The 21,560-nt window shown below is 54.2% G+C and overlaps 6 protein-coding genes across 6 annotated transcripts in view; 3 read left to right on the forward strand and 3 right to left on the reverse strand.

Moving 5' to 3' along the window:
- Positions 1-3,263, reverse strand: part of PUNSTDRAFT_36762 (uncharacterized protein) — a gene marked incomplete at both ends in the record, with an annotated part of 6,551 nt that extends 3,288 nt beyond the window's left edge. The window contains 9 exons of the mRNA XM_007387091.1: positions 373-600; positions 651-1,047; positions 1,096-1,409; positions 1,612-1,960; positions 2,015-2,228; positions 2,277-2,535; positions 2,590-2,698; positions 2,756-3,028; positions 3,075-3,263. Of these exons, the coding sequence (XP_007387153.1) occupies positions 373-600; positions 651-1,047; positions 1,096-1,409; positions 1,612-1,960; positions 2,015-2,228; positions 2,277-2,535; positions 2,590-2,698; positions 2,756-3,028; positions 3,075-3,263 (2,332 nt within the window). The remainder of the gene's footprint in view (positions 1-372; positions 601-650; positions 1,048-1,095; positions 1,410-1,611; positions 1,961-2,014; positions 2,229-2,276; positions 2,536-2,589; positions 2,699-2,755; positions 3,029-3,074) is intronic.
- A 1,058-nt stretch (positions 3,264-4,321) lies between these two features.
- On the forward strand, positions 4,322-5,651 carry PUNSTDRAFT_137449 (uncharacterized protein; the record flags this gene model as incomplete). The annotated part of the gene is made up of 7 exons (XM_007387092.1): positions 4,322-4,582; positions 4,635-4,748; positions 4,801-4,884; positions 4,931-5,059; positions 5,115-5,276; positions 5,330-5,436; positions 5,489-5,651. 7 exons carry the CDS (start codon positions 4,322-4,324, stop codon positions 5,649-5,651), a joined length of 1,020 nt encoding a protein of 339 aa, XP_007387154.1.
- A 1,822-nt stretch (positions 5,652-7,473) lies between these two features.
- PUNSTDRAFT_145817 (uncharacterized protein) lies at positions 7,474-9,149 on the forward strand (the record flags this gene model as incomplete). Its single annotated transcript, XM_007387093.1, has 8 exons — positions 7,474-7,660; positions 7,727-7,789; positions 7,847-8,006; positions 8,068-8,114; positions 8,172-8,342; positions 8,414-8,640; positions 8,716-8,783; positions 8,848-9,149. The coding sequence occupies exons 1-8, from the start codon at positions 7,520-7,522 to the stop codon at positions 9,147-9,149; spliced, it is 1,179 nt and encodes a 392-aa protein (XP_007387155.1). The 5' UTR covers positions 7,474-7,519.
- Positions 9,150-10,995: 1,846 nt separating this feature from the next.
- On the reverse strand, positions 10,996-11,490 carry PUNSTDRAFT_137451 (uncharacterized protein; the record flags this gene model as incomplete). The annotated part of the gene is made up of 3 exons (XM_007387094.1): positions 10,996-11,241; positions 11,302-11,321; positions 11,394-11,490. 3 exons carry the CDS (start codon positions 11,488-11,490, stop codon positions 10,996-10,998), a joined length of 363 nt encoding a protein of 120 aa, XP_007387156.1.
- An 841-nt stretch (positions 11,491-12,331) lies between these two features.
- On the forward strand, positions 12,332-17,634 carry PUNSTDRAFT_106990 (uncharacterized protein; the record flags this gene model as incomplete). The annotated part of the gene is made up of 16 exons (XM_007387095.1): positions 12,332-12,436; positions 12,520-12,633; positions 12,769-12,912; positions 12,986-13,156; positions 13,237-13,423; positions 13,483-13,603; positions 13,665-13,746; positions 15,613-15,747; positions 15,813-15,947; positions 16,006-16,176; positions 16,227-16,399; positions 16,451-16,574; positions 16,640-16,812; positions 16,866-17,295; positions 17,353-17,537; positions 17,590-17,634. The coding sequence occupies 16 exons, from the start codon at positions 12,332-12,334 to the stop codon at positions 17,603-17,605; spliced, it is 2,466 nt and encodes an 821-aa protein (XP_007387157.1). The 3' UTR covers positions 17,606-17,634.
- A 468-nt stretch (positions 17,635-18,102) lies between these two features.
- On the reverse strand, positions 18,103-19,977 carry PUNSTDRAFT_46753 (uncharacterized protein; the record flags this gene model as incomplete). The annotated part of the gene is made up of 4 exons (XM_007387096.1): positions 18,103-18,254; positions 18,302-18,403; positions 18,458-18,551; positions 18,613-19,977. The coding sequence occupies 4 exons, from the start codon at positions 19,975-19,977 to the stop codon at positions 18,103-18,105; spliced, it is 1,713 nt and encodes a 570-aa protein (XP_007387158.1).
- Between the last annotated feature and the right edge of the window lie 1,583 nt (positions 19,978-21,560).

A 21,560-nucleotide genomic window follows, 5' to 3' on the forward strand; every position in this document is an offset into this window, starting at 1 on the left:
ACTATACAGATACATACCAAATCTATGGGTGCTATATTGACTGCACTTATGAGCTATATATCACTATGTAGCTAGTACTTTGAACTATATTACCTATAGTTACTATATAGCACTATATAGCAACTGACCTACTTCTACATAGCAACCATAGCACTATATAGCAACTGGGCAACTTCTATATAGCAGCCATAGCACTACAATAGTGTCCATAGTTCTGAGGGGCAGCTATATAGATCAAGATTTTTTCAGATGTGCATCTGGAACAATGAAGAGCTCCAGAATAATCACAGTATCATCTTGTGGACGATTAAGTGATGAAGATGCTGTGAGGATTAAGGCAATCCTCCCTGCAATGATATTGCTCTAAAGCACCGTCAGTAACTGATAATGTATAGGGAATGTAATTCACCTCAGTTTGAGCAGCAAAAACCCATGAGCCTTCATGACATCGGTCGGATGATTGGGCGGTGATGTATTTGCTCTTGACCCAGTTCAGGCCTGTCTTCCCTGTTGGCTCGCTCAGCTGAGAGAAATGTGCACCCAAGGCTTGTGCCCATGTTGATATGTCCCGAAGAGATTGTGGAAGCAAGCCCACGTGACCTGATTTCCAAATGGGAATTGATTGAATGAGGAGTCAAGTGATAACGTACCAGGTGACACCTCCGCTGTATCATTCCAACCTAGCCGTCCCTGAAGAGCACGATTCTCTTGGAATAAATCCCGAATTTTCTTTCCCGCTTGTATCCAATCTCCTTGATCATTCTTCCAAAATCCACCACTAGCTTGATGTTTGAACCGCTCCATATCAGCTGTGGTAGCTGCGATATCATGGCTGGGTGCATGATGATTTGACAGAACACTACACAGACGAAAAATGCTGTTCCAGCATTCAAAAACTTCAGTGTGATAGAGGATAGCAGGACCGTGCCGTTGCACATTGGGAACCAGGTATGTGAGGATACGGAGCTTGATTTTGTTGACAATTCTTGATGGATCCAACTCCGCCCAGTAGTCCAAAACATTGGCAATGAGTATGGTCAAGTCAGCCTGAAGGTTCAGATCAGTTTTACTTATTGGAAATGTAGAGCCACGTACAATATACAAGCTCATGTTTCTAATCTCTGTATACCAGATCAAGGCACCTAGCTCGCAATTTGCAAGCCATAGCTTAAACACTGTATCAGGGCATAAGTTTCCGTGCAAGTGGAACGATCCCAGCTGTTGTAGAGTCTTGAAATGCTTGCCGATGAGGGAATTCTTATACTGAGCGATGTAATATGCCCGTATGGACGGTATAGTGAGTCCATCCATAGATGATGACTGGAGACGTATCGCAAATGTCTTGTCCTTCTGTTTATCCCAGGTATTGCTGGTTGCATGCCATAGGTATTTGTCGGTGCCCAGCAAGACTGTATGGAGGATCTCCACAGGAGTGTCTTGATGAACATCAAGACCTATAATATCTTCAGTGTGTATTTCCAATGATCTTACATATAGCATACCCTCTACAGATAACATCCGGTTGTAATGATCACCAGGTCGGATCTTGCTCCGTAGCTCTATAACCAGAATGTTAGTATTTGTATCACTCATAAGCAGATAAGTATTGACCTGAACCAATTGGTAGTGCATGGTAGCGCTCAGGGGGCTGGAGCACCAGCCAATCATACAGTTCTTGCTGAATATCACAAACAATCTGAGCCCTAACTTCTCTCCTTGCATCGCCTTTGAGGCTTTTGCTTCTGAGCCTCACATCCATAGTGTCTGTATCATGAAGTCGCTCCCTCTGTAGCTGGCGAGCTTGATGTATTAAAACCCCGATCCAATGTTGTGCAATTTTATCCTTGACCCCTGTTGCTGTTTGCAGAGCATCCACAGTAGATTGAACACCTAGGCATGCAGCCCACAACTGTTCTTGGATTGTGTTAATGGTATCCTGAGGTGTGCGCAATATGCCCGGCTATGCATAGCAATATATCAGTAACAATCCCTTCATGTAGGAGACATCACCTACATAAAACAGCTTTTCATATCCTGCATCAGTTTCCTTCTCTGCTTTAGTGCCACCGGTAGTATCCACTCTTGAGTTAAAGTTTGCATTGACACCAATATGAGAGCATGTTTCTGACTGCTGAGGATTGTCGGCTGGAAGTACATGGGTCATAATCCGAAATATGACTTCCTGCATCAGCTCGCAGTCATAGGCAACATGCCGCGCTGGTGAATCACTGGTGACTAATTCAGTGACGGTTGGAAAAACCCAGCGAGGTACACACATCTGCTGCTGCATAGCATCGAGCTGTTCACTTGATGATGCGTGAGGTGACGTTGAGCAGAAGTGAATGAAGTATTCCTGAGATAGCTTGGTGTGTGGTAGACTTGCGTTTGCAAGATACACATTGGTGTGGGGGTTATACTGCTTGCTGACATTTCCTGATACATCATCACTCCAAACCATAGCAAGGAGTGTGAATGCAGGACAATTATTTGCAATTTTACGGATAGCATTTGGCATTGTGTGTGCCCATGCCGGTGCTCCATCTCAAAATGATATTAGTCCTACCCCATACAAAGTTATAGTGAACATACCTGTGAACGCAATCTCGCCATGTAATGCTATGAGATCTGGGTAATTTGCCTTGAGCCGTTGACATCTGACTAGCTGTGTATCTGGATCATAAAGTCCGAATCGGCCATCCTGTATTATTTACATTGGGATGTGAGCTATATCCGAGCTCAAACATGGATTAAGTACCTCCATTATCTGAGCCTGATACACCTCTGCATACTCTGCATTTGATTTCGTGACCCAACGCTTGGGGATCACATACCGCCCGTCATCTAATTGTGCTAACTCCTGGATATAGAAGTGTCGATGCCCAGCCAATTTCCAGTCAGCCCACATGGGAGAAAGCAGTGTGTCATCGATGTGTTTCAGTGCCTTTCCAGCTTGCCAAGCCTCTGAAACTGGTCCAGTAATGTCAACATATGGATGAATGAAAGGCCGAACTCGGGGATTCGCCCAATCCTACCACTTATGAGTATTGATCATATTATAGTAAGTAGAGCCATACCATTGCAAATAGCGATGCGGGGCTATTCATGTAAAATTGGTTGCCCAGTGATGACACATGACATTTTGTTGACACAAGCTGACATGCGAGTTCTGCTTGCTTCTTCCGAAGTGCATAGAAGGATGGCACGTCAGGTGTTCCGCATTCACGCATTACCCAAATGATGGCTTTCAGATGGTCGTCAGAAAGACGGAGGCGTGGCAGGTTATCTAGCATGTCCAGCATAAACATCTGTGTGTCGTTAACAATTACAAGTCATTTATACCTAGGTAACACATACCGTCTTACTGCCATGGGGAAACCAGTCTTGGGTAGTTTCATGTGGCTGATAAGTGTATCCATCCTCATCGTCCTCATCCAACATTTCTAATATAGTGATCAGAGTATGACTAGCCAGATAAAATAATTACGTACCAATCTCACGTATTGCACGCATGACATTGGACTCAGTGGCATCACCCGCTCCGGAGTCATCAGGGTCATAAGGTTGCCACTGCTTTGCATACAGAGCATGGTTGATATGCTCAAGATGCTTCAGTTGTAAGGCAATGTGGTCACGGTGACTATCTGGTTCGACATCACCAACGGTAAACAATATCAGGGTACCATCGGGGTTTGCATATCCTTCGTCCATGATCGAAATGCCTTGTAATGCAGTGGACAACAGTGGTTCTGTAGATGAAGTACTGGGAGTAGGAGGCCTAGTTTCAGGATAGGATAGTTGTGCAGCAGCAATGCTAGGAAGCGTAGGCATTAGCCTGTGAGATGACGAAGACTTGCGAGCTTTAAGCTGAACCGCTTGACTGTGCTGCTTGGTTTTCATGTGGGCAGGCAACCCTGCACGCTTGAAAGGTTTACCATAACGCGGATCAACTGTCCTGCATACAAGACAAATAATGTCACCATTCTCCTGAGTCTCAAACTCTGTGTATGACTCAATGAAGTGTAGCAAGATATATGAAAGAAATGCACTCACCTGTCTCATCCAAAACAATCTTGGGCATGGCTATTGCAGACTGTTGTCGCTGCAGTGACAGTGAGTGTCTGAGGGAGAGATGTGTTATCGTGATTGAGATCAGACCCCGTTGCTGTCTATCATGTGACCGTGGTAACTCCCTCTGCTGCACTCGCTGGCAGACTCGTGTTCATCCTCTGTCTCCCTCTTTCTTTCTTCCTTTCGTTTTCCCTGCCTTCTCGTCTCCTGGAGGCACTACGATACACTTCGCATACTTTAATTTGACAGAACAATGGCTACTCAACTCACTCTGGCACAGAGGGCAGCACGCCTCCCTGTCCCCACCCGCCACTCACTTTTTCAGAGACAAGTATCTTCGGATGATGGTGAGGATAGGGACAACCATGAGCTCCCTGATCAGGTGTCCCAGCCGCAGCCATCACGAACAAGCCGAAAGCGGACTGCGGATGACCTTGGTCAGCTTGCAACAGCGGAGGCACGCCGCCTCAAGTTGCCAAAGGCCGAAGGTGATGAACTCGTGCAGTTCGCACAGGTTATATGATACTGTACATGGTGTATTCCAGCTTCCTGACATGCCCTTATAGGCTCCCGATGGTGACCATGTTATTCGACTCGCGGCAATGATCCTGGATCTGCAGAGAACTATCGGAAGACTCACCCCTCCCGACGCTGTCTGGCCCATGCCAGAGTCACTCCGTGTTTGTTTGTATTACTTACTTTGCACAATCCTTCTGATGGCTCATATCGCAGAAGAAGATTGACTTACACGCAGTCACTCTTTTGCTCTCGCCCAACATCCCTTTCTACCGTGACGATATCAAGGAAACCCTATTGGTAAGGAGTTTCCGGAATATACAAGCACCGTATTGAATTTGCGCAGACATTGCTGGAGAATCACCCAAGTTGGGGTGTCCCAATAAATGCCCGCAATGACGAATCTCAGTGGAGCACAATCGTGTTGCGTGTTGCTCGTAAGCTTACGGATGCCCGTCACAAAATACGCAGTCATGTCGGCCGTTGTACGCTCATCATGGCATCGTCTACTCACTGTCGTATGTGACCAGATCCTCAAGTCCCTCGGGGATCAGCAGAAGGATGCCCAAACGGGCACGGTAACATTCACGAACAGCACCAACATCTACGACCTCTGCAAGCTGCTCTGCAAGATTGTCCCGCAACACAAACTCGTTGTTACTCTGGAGATGATGGCCCGAGTCTCCGTTTTGGTAAGCAATCATTGCGCTGCCCCTTGTTCAAACCTGACCACATTTTTACGCAGAGGAACATCCTCGCCTGCAACTTGGAACACCCGGATTTCTGGATTTTCGCTGATAAGGAGCTCGAAGGATTACGGAATGGGGCTCAGGATGCGAAGGACCTCAGCGAGTACGCTATCGTGTCCTGTTTTCCGTTCTATGTTGACTAAAACCCACTATAGCAACATCAACAAGCTCCTCTACGAAGATATCGCGAGCTATGGCCACTTTGACCTCGAAACCATCATCGGCGTTCACCCATCCACCATTCAAGACACTGCCGACAGCGCAGCATTGGACGCGACCACCGCCATTGCAGCTACTACCGCCGACTCTGAAGCTTAGTTCGGACCACCAGAAGGTTGCGGAATGGGGCTCAGGTTGTGAACGACCTCAACGAGTGCGTTATCGCTCCATGTTTGCCGTTCCGCGTTAACTGATACCCATTATAATATCATCGACAGAGTTCTCTGTAATGAGATCATGCACAATGGCCACTTGAACCTCAAAACCGTCACCGTTGCCCACCCATCCGACGTCGAAAACACCGCAGACAAGGCAGCATTCGATGCTGCTGCCACCAATGCAGCTACCATCGCGACCTCCGACCACCAATCTGCACTACCAGTCACTCATCTGTCGATATCCATTGCCAGGCATCTCGCATCCTCGCATTCTCCTCAGCGCCATAGCACCGTATCGGACTATACACACTCTTTAATCTACGAACCAGTTTTATTCACTGTCTGTACTGTTTCCTACGCGCAGTACCAGTCGCAAAAAAACAGTGCATTCATCCTCAGTCGTGTTCGTGTCCGAGTCCCCTGAAGATGTGGTCCACCCGGTCCCTTGTCAATCGCATCCGATGAACTCCCTTCAGGACCTGACGCTGTTCACCTTGATGACCCGACACGACCACCTCCGATGAGCTCGTCGTCTCTCTGCTGTCACCAAACTGATGCAACGTCCAGAATATCTTCGTCGCACCCGTGTTGATCTCGCGATCAGTGAGCACTCTCTGTATGCTATATGTTACACGCCATATCGACTATGATACGCACGTCCCAATGTTACTTCGTCAACCGCTCCCCTGTCACATCTGCGAGCTCAAACTGACATCCTGCTGGACCTCCCATGAAGTCGTCTCATCGGAGCCTCATAAAACGAGGATTGGATTGCCGATCGGGCATCACGCTGGTACCTTGTGTCATCAATCGGGTCATGAGTGATGATCCCTGTCTGACTCTCACCAGGAGAACACGCTCGACAGGGGGTGTAGTATCGGATTGTCGAGCTAGTTTGAGACAGCGTGACATTGTAGGTGTGAGAACGCTTACATGATGTATTGATATCGTTCTTTCCATGTGATGTATCAGTGGGCCGAGCCGCCGAAGTCTCTCTCCCTCTTATCGGGATCAGTTATATAATTGTAGTGCGCTTTACTTTCTCTGCGTAATGACACTTTCGTGACTTTCCGTGTCTGGACCGAAATTTGAGCGCTTGATAAGATAGACCAGGGTAACGGCCGCTCTGCTGACCGTGAGAAGTAATTCGTGTTCAGACAGATCAACCAAGAAACATCCCACGGTCAGAAAGGGTCAATTCGTGAGTGCCCGTTCAGAATGCCTACAGTAGGGTCAGGCCCCTCTCGACAGATCATTCCCTTCGACAGCTCGGATAGCTGTTGGAAGCCTCTCGATATGCCCACTAAATTCCCACAACGCTCACGCTATGCGCATGAAGATTGAATACTGACCTTCAGTAGGCCATACAGCAACAAGGCGTTGGAACAAGGACTTATCCATTCCGAGCCTTATCATGTGGTTGGCGTTGATAGCTTGGCATGCATAGTGCGCTAGATGTCTGTGCAAACTCTTCCTTCCATGGAATGCTGCGTAAGAAGATCCTTTCGTTGTTCCTGACCCTGGCTCAGACATCCTGTCATTGCGCATCGCCAAGCGCAAGTGGACCGTCTTACCTTCACCCGATACGCACAGGGATTTGCCCTCCAGGTATCTCGCATTTTCATTATAGACTTTGCTAGTCACTGAAAAATGACAGCGTGGTTGGGATTGCGCACAGCAATGATACACACACGTCCAAATTTGCGCGACATGCGGAAGAGCGTCCCAAGGCCGTGTAGCCGCATATAATAGAAGCCCAGCTCAAGGCCCTTCCCCGCTGCTTCTCGACTCCACATCGCCGCTGATTGCATGGACAAGACCTCCGTGCCCTACATCGTCGACCCACGTCTTGGGACGTTCTGCGATGCGGACGAGCTCGCTTTGTCCGATACGAAGGGGCCCGACGTGAGGATACATTGCTTGACGAGAGGACAGGCTATTGGAGTCTCTGTGCGTTTCCATTTGTTACGACTACGTGTGGCTGTCTCTAGTGCTAACCGAAGGCTCGCTGCGCAGCTCTCTGCGGAGTCCGGCTTCATATCTTTTATCGCCCTCCTCGTACTTGCCTTCCTCGTCGTCGTACGCTGCCAGTTGGTTTTCCATTTGAGTTCTCTCGCTGAACTGGTTGTTTCTCAGCGTAACAGACTTCGTGGGCGCAGGATTGTCAAAGCCCCGTTGGACGTACACATGTTGCACCTCTTCCTCGCCGAGCTATTTCAGTCTGTTGGCATCATGATGGATACACACTGGGTTGTGAAGGGGAAAGTTGAAGCTGGGATGTTTTGTAATGCTCAAGGTGAATGGTCTCTATGACATCTGCGAGTCGTTGGACTGACAGTTTCCCCTACCTCCTACAGGTGCGATCAGGCAGATAGGGGAAGCTGGCGTCGCGATGATCCTACTTGTAAGCATCACTCCTCGTGGCATGGGCGGAGATCACTCAATTACGTTCTCGTCGTAGATAATCGCAATCCATACGTTCATCGTCGTATGGTTTCGCCCCAGACTATCTAATAACCTACGTGGCGCGTGGATCGCAATGTTAGTAGTATGGCTCTATCTCGTTCTCTTCGTTGCTATCTCCATCAGCATCCACTCAGGCGATGAGAGGCCCTTTGAGAGTCCCGCACCTGTACGTCTTCTCGTCACTCGTCACCTTCCTCTCGTCGGATTACATGGACTGAAGAGGACACTTATCTCCAGTTCTGGTGTTGGATCGGTTCCTCGTACACCGCCGAACGCATACTTGGCCAGTACCTGTGGTTCTGGACTACTGTATTGGTCTCGCTCGTGTTGTACTTGTTGCTCTTCCTCCTCGCGCGAGGCAACGTGAACACGGACCCGGAACGCTGGTGGAGGTTCAGCTTCCAGCGACGCACTCATTGCGTTAGTCAGGGGAAGGACGGTAGCGAGACGGTGAATAGAGCAGCGTTTGGAATGATTTCGTGAGTTCTCCGAGTACGGTGTTCGATGGTGTTGTTTCTGATGGTGGCTCCTGGGCATAGTTACCCTGTGGTGTATTCCCTCACCGTTTTGCCACTTTCTATCGCTCGATGGACGACATTTGTGAATGGTGAGCCACGCCACTATCGCATCATGGCCAGCAGGCTATCAACACGCGCTCATCTCTATCACAGGTCCCGTGCCCTCAGCCGCGACGTTCTCTACCGTCGTCATTCTCGGCCTTTCCGGTTTGTTCAACGTCCTCCTACTTCTGTATGCTCGCCCAAACCTCCTCGGATTCAATACGCTGGATAGCTATGCGTCCCGCGCGCGGAGAAGCGATGAGGAGGCGAGCCATGTGACGGGCGGCGCACCCAGTGTCGTCGAGTCCGATGCCACGTCGATTGAAGCGCGCGTGTACGAGGAGGATCACCTTGCGTCGTGCGATGCTTCTTTCCGAGCTGCGAATAGGTCATCTGCTGATCCTGAGCCATGAGAGGTAGGTCTTCGTGATCCTTACAATCACACAAAAAATGAACATCTCTGCACATTGATTGCCTTGTATCGTGTCTGCACTTGAGTCATAGATGGCTATATCTGCGACTTAGTTGGGGGCATCTTAAGGAGCATCTATTCCGAGAAGCGCTATGAGGTGCGCACTCTGCACTCATGGGCGGAAAGTGTTGAGCGGTGGCAAAAAGCAAGGTTCGCGGCTGCGGAAAACCGGACACACTGATGACATCACGTGACTCAGTGAACAGCATGACCACCTGGTCATTCGTGAATCGACGACAGCAATGCTATGGGCACTACGGAGACCATCGATATTCAAGTCGTCTACGCTCCCTGCCCCCCGAGCTACAGCACTCAGGGGTCTGTGGAGGGATTCCCGCTGGTGGTCAGTGTCAGCCTGGGTCTTTGTTGGATAACTGCACACACTGCGCATATGCACCCGGCGTTGCTCCAGCACATTCCCCAGCGATGGCACAATCTTAATATCACATATCGCAGTTGGCGGGCGCGTTCCATCTTTACTCACGAGATGCTGACAGATAATTCGCGGCCTAAACAACGAGATTCTCGCTGAGGAGCCACTGAGCGGGCCTTCAGAAGACACGAGACCCATCAGGATCTGTTCACGGAAACGCTCGCCATTTGCGCCCGTTGGTGAGTTTCCATGGCCTGCGCGTAGCTTTGCAGGCAGCGGTACGCCTGCCTACTAAACGAGTGCGAGTGCAAGATCGTGATTCCGTGTTTCTAATGTTTCCGTAGACACCACGAGCGCCTCGCTAGCACGAACGCTCGAGATGTTACGTGCGCGCCAGGACATCCAAGAAGGCTGCGGGACGAAGTCGCCGCGGCTTTTCCGGAAAGTCGGTCGCTGGAACACGACCGGCTTCTAGCGCTGCCCTACTTGGACGCGGTCGTCAAAGAGGTCCTGCGCTTGTACCCTCCGGCCCACGTCTTCTTCAGGAACGCGCGAGAAGACGTCATCCTCCCGCTGCGGTTTCCGGGGTCCGGAACGGACCGACGAGCGATAGACGAGATCCCGGTGCGCAAGCATCCAGGGGATTTTGCTAGGTATCGCTGGTTGTAACAGAGACGAACGTGTCTGGGGCGCGGACGCGAAGGACTTCAACCCGGGGAGGTGGCTCGAGGGACTGTCGGAAAGCGTATCGCAGGCGCAAGTGCCGAGCGTTTACGCAAACCAGTTCAGCACATTTTTTACTTGTCCTTCGCTGACTTGGCGCATTAACATTTCGATATGGGTGCTTCTATACAGGATGGCGTTCCTCAGTGGACCCCGGTCATGCTTGGGATTCAAGTTTGCAGAGATAGAGATCAGTAAGTCCTTATCCCCCCAGCCCGTGTTGACCACTCGATTCCTTCCTGTTAACGTCATTAAACCGCGTGTGCAGAGGTGGTGATAGCTGCTCTGATGCGGGATTTCGCATTCTATCCTTCTTTCAAGGAACGCGTTGTCTGGAAGCTGTCGTTCGTGAGTCAGCCTTGCACCGCAAGACGGGAGGACGAGCCACCTCACATGTCGATACGTGTCGAGTTGGTGCGACGGACGCGAGGGGATACGCGCGTCGACGAGAAGGAGGTGTATTGAAGATATACGCATGCGTTTTGCCTCGTTCTCGGCGCTCGCTGATATCGAGTCTGACGGATCGCCGACGGTGAAGGCAAGGACTGCATATCGGATGATGTTTGGGATATTTTTCATATATACACGTAGGATCTCGTACGACGACTTGGAAATAGATATGGTCGTCGTCGCGCTTCCCGTCGGAGCACCGCTTGGCACAGGGGACTGACTATCCCAGACCGCCAAGCGTTCATGTCGAGGTTTCTTCGGCTGCTTGACTGGGAAGAGCGGGTTCCCAGCTAGCACGTGAAGACAAGGGAAGGAGGTTGGTCCAGTCAACATCGGTCGGCGGGTGTAGGAAGAGAAGAGGAGAAGAGAAGACTAACCCTCCTTCCTTCAGCGGCGTGCTCCAATCGCAGAGCTCGCATTTCCAGGTGTGTGAGGTGTTGCCGACGGGAGCGACGGAAACAAACAGGACGACTAGGGAGGAGGTGGTCTGTACGTTGTCGGTATTTGAGAGCCTGCGACGGAGCGATCTCGGGGCCTAGAAACGAACCTTGGTTTGGAAGACGGCGGCTGTACAAGGGGGCAGAAGGGTATGAGCCAATGGCTTGCGCCGTGGAACACGCTGATTGTGGATGTGCTTACCTTGGTGACATTTCGGGCAGACGCGCGGGGACTCGGATGGGTCGCCTGAGCGAGCGTCTTTGCTGACGGAGCCGACTGGGATAGCGGGTGAACACATGCGATCGTCGCCGCGGTGTTGGCCACGTACGAATGACCGGGGCAACTGGCACCGGCGGGCAAGGAGTCCGTTCAAACGAGGAGAATATTATACGCGTCAGGGTCGGACTCACAGGTAGAGTTAGCGGACGATGGCATGATGGGAGGCAGCAAGGCGGTTATGTGGTATGGATTCGGCGTTCGTGATATATATCACGATGGGCCTTGGCAGCTTGTTCGGTCCAAGCACGCAGCAGCCAGTGTGACATGAGACTCGCCATAGACTGCGATCTACTGCGACCTGATCAGGCGAGGTTGACGATCCCACGCTGGGGTCGATCCGGCTCTTTCCGGGGTTTGCTCGCGTGGGCGCCGCGTGGCCGAGATTCGAATTCCAACCCCGCGCTCGTATGATGCAACCGCACCGTTTGCGCGCGCCACCTCCAACTGGCAACTGCAACACCAACTGCAACCCATGTGTTTTCGTGTCTCGCATCGCCTGCACGCCCCCGCAACTCCAAGGGGGCCCCCTGTCGATCACTTTATCGACGCTATTGGCCGAACCTTCGCAGCCAGTGCCGCCACCGCCGTCGACGTGACGTGCGTCATCCGACCGCCGCCGTATCGGTATTAGAACCCTCCAACCCCCGTCCGCGATGTCGTCTCATCGCTCTCTCCCTGTCTCACCGACGACGACGACGAGCAGCTCTCTGTAATCTAAGCCTAGTCTAAGTATACCACGCACGCACGGCCGACGCGCGCACCCCGCCTGCCCACCACGCCCCTGCCCGTCTCTCTATAAGTAAAGCACGCGCGGACGTACATCCCACACGCACCGAGAAGTCGGCCCTTTCCCTCCCAGGATGTCTCTCCCCCCCGCGACGAAAGAGATCTCGGACCACCCCGCGAAGAACACCGTCACCGAGCCCGTCAACCGCCGCCAGAAGGAGGAAGATGTCAAGCGCAAGGTGATCCTCTACACACACACACCCCTTCGACAGGCGGAGATAGAGCAATGCTGACGCTTACGGGGGGTTTTTTTTTGTGGCAGTTGAAGCTCTACGGCGTGGTCCAAGCCCTGCGCGACGGCCGCATGCCGTCCAACACCCAAATCGACGCCGCGCTCAAACACCTGCTCGCGAGCGAACCTGTGGACGTTGACGCTGTGCGTCTTCCTTTTCTTAAAAATTTTCATCCATATATGCGCCTTTCCCCTCCGTGGATATATGCGCCCGCGCGCCTTCTTATATCATTCTTTCGTATGTCGATTGATGTGCTCATCGTCGCAACGATCACACAGCTCAGCGTGGACGGCAAGAAGCTGATCGCCGATGCGCGCGACATCATCGAGACCGCGCGCCTGCTCGTCTCCGACAAGAACGCGGACGAGCTCTTGCAGAACTTTATCTGGCACACGCGCGACGTCGACTACGACCGCGTCAAGGTAAAACTTTCTCCCTTCCCTCCTCCCCCCGCTTATCCGAATTCGGCGGGCTGACGATGACGTGGCCCGATAGAAGGACCCGACGGAGAACGTCGACAAGGACGCGCTGCAGGAGAAGAACAAGCAGGCGCCGCAGCACCTCCGCACGCTGCTCTCGCTCGTGCTCACCAACTCGGAGGCGCGCAAGCTCCTGAGCGACTTTGCGCTCATCGGCCGCGACCTGCTCGCCAAGGGCGCTATCAAGGTAACTTGCTCGCGATTTCCTCCGTTTTTTTTTTTTTCATGTCGACGTCGAATGCTGAGGATGGGGTCGGTTTTTGGCAGGCGGCGGAGCAGATCAGGCCGGACGAGGAGCGGCTGAGGCGCGTCGACGAGCCGGCGCCGGAGAACGAGTTCGTGTCGAAGGACGGAGAAAGGCTCGGCCCGCACGACGGGACGCCGGTGCCGCAGGTACGGGTGCCTGGCACGGGCGTCACGGTCGAGCAGCATCCGAAGGAGAAGTTGGGGGACGGTGCGTTTTTTTTCTCTTTCCAGATTCGCGGAGGAGCTGATGGGCGGATACGTGAGCAGGCGCCACGATCAAGACGGGAGATGGGGACGCGGTGAGCGGGGCGGAGGCAAAGGGGAAGGTGAGGCAGAAGGCGGGCGAGACGAAGGAGGAGGCGAGGGCGAACGCCGACGAGGTCGCGCAGTGAGCGTCTTATTTCTTTTATTTACGTGCGCGGACGCTGATGGAGCGAAACGATGCGTAGGACGACGAACGGCGTGCCGCAGACGGAGGATGAAGCCGAGGCCGGGAAGAAGACGCTCAAGAGCAGACTGTTTGGGTTCAAGGTGGGGTTTGGTCGTCAACGTGATCGTGGTTTTGCTTCTGCTTCCGTATCTGGTTCTGTTGCTGGCGCTGGACGCCAGCGAGGCGCTCCTTCTGCGTTCACGTTTCCGTTCAGACGCGCTTCGCGCTCCGTTTCGTCTTTTATTTCTGGTTCTGCGTCGATGGATTCTTCGGCTGTGGATATGTCGTCGCCTGGGTTTCGGGGGAGCCCCGCGGGCGGGTATGGAGTCGGCGTGTCCCCGTTCGGCACGCCGGGTGCGGGTGGGACGCCTCGCGAACACGACGGGGTGGATATCGGCACGAAGGAGTTCGTCGAGGGTGCGCTGGCTCGCGCCGGATTGTCGAGTTCGCCGCTGCATACCCCAGGAGAGGAGCGCATACGAGCGAGGGGGGGCCGCGGCCGGTTTTCGTACTTTGCGAGAGGCGCGAGAGGTCGGAACGGGACTAGGTCAAGGGAGGGCAGTCTTGGCCTGCCGCCTGCGTATACACCACCATCGAACGACGCCGAAAACGATACCGCCATGTCGCCAAGTTCCGCCGCCTCTCGAGCACGCGAATCGTCACTCTTGTCTTCAGCCCCGTCGATCGGCGCTTCCGATCCACGCTCATCAAACACGCAACGCGCTTCGGTGCTGGCGCCGACCCTGCCGAAACCACTGCCATCGCCCCCGCTGAGCGAGGTGCTCGAAGAGGGCTTTTGGACGCCGGCGCTGCCGCCCAAAGGCTCGCCCAACCCGCCGAGCGCGTTCCGGTTCGGGACGAGCCTGTCGTCGCCCGACCTGTCTTCGCGTTCGCCGCGCTCGATCCCGTCGTCGGGCTCGGAGGGCTACTTTTCGCCGCTGTCGTCCTTTGCTCGGCCCGGTGCGGAGGGGGAGGAAGGAGCGTCGCCGGAGACGTCGCGCTCGGCGTCCCCGTTCGTGCTCAGCTTTCCGCCGAGTTTTCCCAGTCCGGGGAGCTCGTCGAGCGAGACGGGTGCGTCGGCGGTGACCGTCAGGCAAGTCGACTACGCGGCGCGGTTGAGGGGCGGTGGGGATGATGAGGGCGTGGGGGAGAAGCGAATCAGCAGGGCGGTGGAGAAGGCGCTCGTGGACCAGCATCGGTCGCAGCTGTACGGAGCAGGCGATGAGAGCGGGGGCGAGGAGGAGGCATCCTCCGATTCGGACGAAGAAGACGACGTGGCCGATCAGCGGGCGGACTTGATGTCCCGCCGCGGGACCATTGGGCACGTCGACGTTCCGGACAGCCCGACGCGCGACCTGCTCGCGGAAGCCGCGGAACGCCGGATCGCGCTCTCGCCTCCCGCCAACGGGCGCCCTCTGCCTCCTATCCCACCGCCGTCTCGCGCGTCGTCGGTGCTGAGCTCGGCGTCGCGCCGATCGCCGCCGCCTCTGCCACCTAAAGACGCGCGCCGTCTTGCGGCGTCCTCCCGCTCGTCCTCGCCCGTGAGCCCGTCCGTCGTCCATCCGAGGGAAGGCACCCCGGCTCACCCCGGTCCTGCGCGACGTCCGAGCGGGCAGGCGCACCTCGGCTCGTTCACGCTGTCGGCTGGATCGCAGCGCGGGCGACTTTTGCGGGCGGAGACGTCGTATTTCGTCGCGCCCGTGGTGAACGGTCCGGACGCTTCTTCGACCTCGACTTCTTCTTCTTCTTCTTCATCTTTAGCAGGGTCGCCTCCTTTGGACTCCACTTTGGCTGCTTCTCGCCCTTCTTCTTCAAGTTTTGCTTCAAATTCTCGTTTCGTTTCGTCTTTTATGGTGCTTCTTCCTTCCTATTCGTCCTTATTCTTTGCACCTTTGCCTCGCTCCCTTGTTTCGTTCGTTGGGATCCCCTGCTAACGTGTTGCTATTTCCCTTTGTTTCGTGACTTAGGACGCTGTGTCGAGCAAGGTTCCCGACGAACACAAGGAGAAGGTCCGCGAGCATCGCGACCGCGCCAGGGAGTTCTTCACGGAAGAGTATTTCCCCGAGGAGAGGCGCGATCAGTTCATCTTCCGATTGAAGAAGGTTCGTCTGTCGCCCTGTACGAACCTCGCGTGTCGCTTATCCTGGTGGGGTCGATGATCGGACAGGTGGTTATCGAGTGTCAGAAACACAAGGACTACCAGGAGTCGATCCGGTGGTTGATCGGCTATGTGGAAGACTACGCGAACCATGGGATCGGCGTCGCCAAGACCGGCAAGGAATCTACTGGACAGTTGAAGGAGGTGAGATCGCATGTGCGCAGTGAGGAGAATTTGACGTTGACTAGCCTCGGTCTTCCAGGACGGGTCGCTTCAGCAGGCCACTACTGAGCTCCGCACGCTCTTGGAGCGGTTCGCGAACAACCAGAAGATGACCCCGATCTTCGATGCTGTCAATGCGCTCGTTCAGGACTCGAAGAACGACGAAGAGCTCAAGGGGTGGTTCAAGCGCGTCGATGCGTACTTGCGTAAGGTGTGTGGTGTTCTTGATGAGGCGTGGGTTGTCATTGAGCCCGCTACAAGGTACTGCTGGAAGCCGGCTACGTCATTCAGCAGGAGTCCACGGACGACGCGAACGCGTTGAAGGAAGACGGGCGCCGGTTCTACGACGACAAGTACAAGCAGCACTTTGACCACTTGTTCAGGAACATTGGTGACTTCTTCAAGGCGATGGGCGATGATCCCCTGAACAAGAGGTAACACTGCTCGTCCCGCGGTTCCCTAACGGTGACTCACGCACAGTACAGGTTCGGGCAAGACTGGGCGAGCCTGACGAAGGATCTGCTTTTCGACAGCGACGGCAGCCTGAAGTTCAAACCGCACTTGTGGCGCGATATCCGTACCGTTATCGCTCCGGCCCTCGTGGATCAGGTGCGTTAGCTTTCGATTCAAGGCATCGACATTGTGGTCACGATGCGACACGTCATCCCTTCCAGGTCGGCTACATCCCCATCCCGCGCGTGGAGTATACGGACGCGCAGTTCGATATGATCATCGAGAACTTGACCCTTTCGGGCCGCAATCTGCTCCCAAACATCATTGCCATAGAGACGGATAATTTCCTCAAGTTTAGCCCGTACGAGAAGATCAAGGATGAGCATCATCACGAGTACGTCCAGCTACTACACAGTATGAACGATATCACTGACGGCTGTCCACTAGGCTCACCATCACACTTGCTCAAATCCAGGCCGACATGCGCGATGTCGCCTTCTGGTTCCGCAAGAAGAGCGGGTTCCCCAAGCTCCAAGACTCTGGTCTGGCCGATGTCCTCCTCGGTGGCGAAGGCTTGACCGTGACCGTCCACCTCGTCTCCGCTGACAAGGACCCGAGCTCGGTGTTCAAGGTCAAGAACGTCGCCGTCAAGGTCGACACCTTGAAGTTCTCGATCCGCGACTCGAAGCACGATTTGCTGTACAAGACGCTCAGGCCGCTCGCGACCGGGTTGGTGAAGAAACAGATACAGAAGGCGATCGCGGACGCCATCACGACCGGGCTGGAGTACGTCGACGGGCAGCTCGTCGGCGTGCGTGACCGCATGAGCGAGGCGAAGGCCTCTGACGGCACTAGTCGCAGGGAGGTCCTCAAGCAGGTGCGTCTGCTTTTGTCACGGATACGAGGCGGCCGCCTGACCTCATGCGTCGTACAGATGTTCCAGGATAAGAAGCAGACCGCCAAAGCGGAAGCTCACAAGGAGAAGGGCTCCAAATTCCAGGTCGTATCCAAGCGCGATTCGGTGCTTCTTCCAAACCAGGGATCCCCTGCCGGATGGATCAACCGCGTGCAGGAGCGAGAGGAGGCCGCGTCGAGCGGCAAAGACTGGCGTTCGGACGCGTAGGTCACTGTCCTGCATATCTGAGGACGATCGCTTACCAATGCTTGGCAGGTTTGATGTTCTGTGAATCCAACGATGAATCCGTGTTGCGAGTGTACGATATGGATTGACAGCCCTCCCCGTCTGATCGCGAGATTCATGTGATTAACTGCTATATTCTCGTCCACTCTGAGTACACATGAAGAAGACGAACCATACATAGTATCAGTATACAAGTATCCGGACGTAAATATGAATAAGAATACAAGGAGCGTGTTGATTTTTATGAGCATTCGCTTGACTGATCTGGCGTAGCGACGTCGGATGCAGGAAAGGGAAACAAAGGAGGGTGTAGTCGCTGAACTAAAGAGAGTGAGGATCAACGAACGAAGCGACCAGCGCACCACGGCATGGGGTAACAAGAGACAACAAAGTTAGGACCGTGTTCCTGAGAGGCCTCGAACGAGCCGGGTGATACTGGGTCTGCGGCCTCGACCCTGGGAACCGCGCTGTCGTTGTTGATCTCTGATTAAATCGCTGGGTTGAAAATTAGCAAAATACGCAAGGCGGAGTGGAGTTAACCATTCACCTCAAAGGGCGATAATAGTCCATCCATTTCGAGTTCATCAATGTGTCAACATGTCGATCCATCACTTCTTTAAGCTTCTCCTGGATTGGTTGTCGTATGGTGTCCATGACGGGGAATTTGTGGCGGCTTCCCAGTGAGGTTTCGAGGGCTGTCCGTATATCAGCGGACATCTGGTATGGCGGACTCAGTACGAACCTCGAGCAGTTTCACCGACGGCCATGAGACGCGGAAGGTGCAACTCGTCGGCCTTCTGGTTTATCACGCCCATGTGCGCCGCCAAGTACGAGCTTACTCGGACTATAATAAACTATATCAGCAGCCTTCACTGACGATGCGCAATACGCCACTCACCAAGATGGGGTATCGTCGGTTTTGTCGCAGTCAGCAATGCGTCGATATCCCTCGAAGTTGACACGTAGTCTCCATAGAAGTTAGTGACGTAAGTCTGATTCATATGCTGTGTTATCAACCACTGGCGCCATCGGTCGTGAGCAAAGATGACCCACTTCAGGGATGCTGTAGAAAGCAGCAATCAGCGTCATTTTCAGAGAGTTGACGATCGCCCCCGCGGTAAAGTAGTCGCCATGATCGAAGCATTGCTGGAGTTCATGGATGAGCCGGTTTCGATGCTTGATATGAGCAACTGTACTCGCCTTGGCCACCTGGAACCATCGCGTGCATGCCTTGCAAGCTGCGTCTGGATCCCTCAGAGAAACAATGGACTCGACCACAAGGATTGTGGTGCAGTTGAAAAGGAAAGCCAAGCTCGACCGCGCACGCCATGTTGCTTCCAATGCAGCGCGATAGGATAAGGGCAAGATAGGCTTGAACGTTTCGGTGGTCACGTCGGTCCCAAGGCCGAACACCGCCATCAAGGGTGTTGCCGATATCGAGTGCCAATACTCGGACGCAATGAGAGTCATTTGATGCGCCAATGCAAGCCCCTTCTTGTCTTCGTCGAATTGGAGGATGTTAAAAGCTGGTGTCTCCAGGGCCATGGATGAAGCAGCGGAGACGCTATCTATGCCGAGTTGACCCTGGGAGGCATTGCTGACGTGCGACGGATCGAGCGCATAGCTGTCTCGGAGAGCTTCGCGAATGGTTGTGTCTACGCGTTGTAGATTCTCGATCAGTTCCTTTTGCTGGGGACGAATCCGCCTCCCCTCCTGACCATGTACCTCCGGGCATTGCGCTTTATGGCGAACGAGGGTGATCCAATGTCTGAGGTGCGGCATGGCACTATTTTCCGCCCGGTCTGCGGACTCGAGGCATTTAGGCACCTTTGTCCAACAAAGTGGCCAATCGCGTTCGAGGTACCACCAACGTCCAATCCATAAATTGAGCAGCTTCGCAACGACTCCGCGGAGGGCCCAGGACTCTTCCGGTCCGGCGTAGTTCGCTCTCGTGCGCCTATGCAACGTAGCGTCCTCTACGGATTTGGCCTTGGCCGTGGCCTTGATTAGACGAAGCGGAATGTCGGGTCTCTGTCCCTTGACCTCCGACAAATTTGGATATATATTTTCAAATTCATCACAGCAGGCCGTGGTCATTAACGCCATCGAACGTTCGTACTCCTTTTCGAGGGCAATTGCGAGCGAGGCAGCATCACGAGTGGAGATGATGCCGAGAAAGAAGTCTTCGATGTCTTTGTCACTGTCGCAGTGCTTGCGTCCGAGTTGTCCGAGTTCCGTCAGCGCGTTGTGGAGATCGACGCCTACAGATGGATATCGATTCCACCGGCGCTCAGCTCCCGCTGTGGTACAATTGCCATCCAGCGATGCAGTCCGACGTATCGCGCTCAGCGTGTTACGGATGACACCAGCGCCACGATCGTGACTCTGGGATCGGCCTGGTGGACGGTAGCGGGTCATGCTTCGCCCACGGGGTTTGATGAGCTTCGACGAGCTATGGTGGGCTCGTCTGACGCCGGATGATGGACCATGAAGTGCCCCGGGAATATTGATGCGAACGTGACTGCCCGTGTCGGCCGACTGGATGGGGTTCACTGAAAACTTGGAAGAGCGTTCCCCACGGATGGCAATGTTGGATGCAGTACGCTCTGCGCGAGTCGGGGGCGAAAACACTGAGTGGTGGGTGCCCTCGATGGAGACCGGATCTTTTCGAAATGGATCCCGATCGTGCAACCGTACCCACGATTCCACTTGGTTAAATAGTCAACCTCATCAAATAGGATCCGCGATGAAGGACTGCTCACCGGCATCGCGTTTGAGTGCGGCCCATTGCGCATCTCCTTGACCTTCGTCGTCGCTATCGGATAAATTCGGTGGTTCGTGATCGCCGATAGGCAATTGGTTGCTATATGACGAAGACGTGGGTTCGACCTCTTTCGCTCCAGGTGGCGCAGGCAGACTAGAGGCTGCAAGAGGGCGTTCCAGGAAAGGCACAAACTTTCGCTTGCTTGGATCCGCCTTCGCCGCTTCAACGCCATCTGGAGAGCCTACGTCCCGCAGGGCTCGGGTTGATACAGCCGTTCTCTGCCGGCGCGACGGTATGAATACATAAGACGCGTCGTCGATCAACGTATCGGAACCGGATCCTGACCCCGACCCGGAGGTCTCACTTCGATAGGACGATGGGCCTTCATCTGAAGCCGATATAGAAGACGCTTCGACGTCGGCCGGAACGTCTGGTACCTTACCGTTTCGAGCTTCGAAATCGGCGGGGGATGAAGGATATAAGGCATGCATCATAGAGGCGCCTTCCGGTGTAATGCGGGCCATGGTCAGTGTGCCATCCTCAGCGAGGACCAACCCGCCTGGGCGGGGGCCACGAGCCTTCGCGGACCGGGGGATAGGCATGGGGCGGGGTGACGTAGAAGCACGCTTGGATTTCCCGTGCGCACGAACGCTGGAAGACATCCCTCGTCCTCTGGACCTGGATCGCTTCGTGGTGGGGGAGGGTGGCTTGGGGGCTTCCTCCGTGTCGTTGCCATCGTCATTGCGAGTAGCTAACCCCATCATTTCTGCGGCGGGCGAAGGGAGCGGTGGTAGCTCAGAAGGAGAGACCTTGGCAGTAGGCGGCCGACTGCGAGAGCGCGCTAGCCTCACAGGGGGACTCCCATCGGCGTCCGCCTTCGTTGGGTAAGAAGCGAGGTGAGGGTTGGCAAACTTGTTTCGAGCTTCTTTGATGATACTGGCTGCGGTGCGGCGAGAAAGGTTCGCTGGCGTAGATGCAGAGGTGAGCGACGCAGGGTCGCTCGCGTTGGATGAGCTCGACCTTCCCTGAGACTCCTCGGCACTTCCCTTGCTTGGTTTCGCTGCAGGGGGCTCTCCATGAGACAGTTTGAGGCTTGCATGCGGTTCTCGAATGCGGGGCTTCTGGCCGGCGATGCTTGCCGTCGTGGAGCGCGGTGTGAAGACGTGCGCCGAAGTCGATCCCGTACGAATGGAACTCAAACTCTCGCAGGATTCTCGATGGCGTAGCTCCCTCACGA

This window comes from Punctularia strigosozonata (assembly GCF_000264995.1).
Source record: "Punctularia strigosozonata HHB-11173 SS5 unplaced genomic scaffold PUNSTscaffold_13, whole genome shotgun sequence".
Lineage (NCBI taxonomy): Eukaryota > Fungi > Basidiomycota > Agaricomycetes > Corticiales > Punctulariaceae > Punctularia > Punctularia strigosozonata.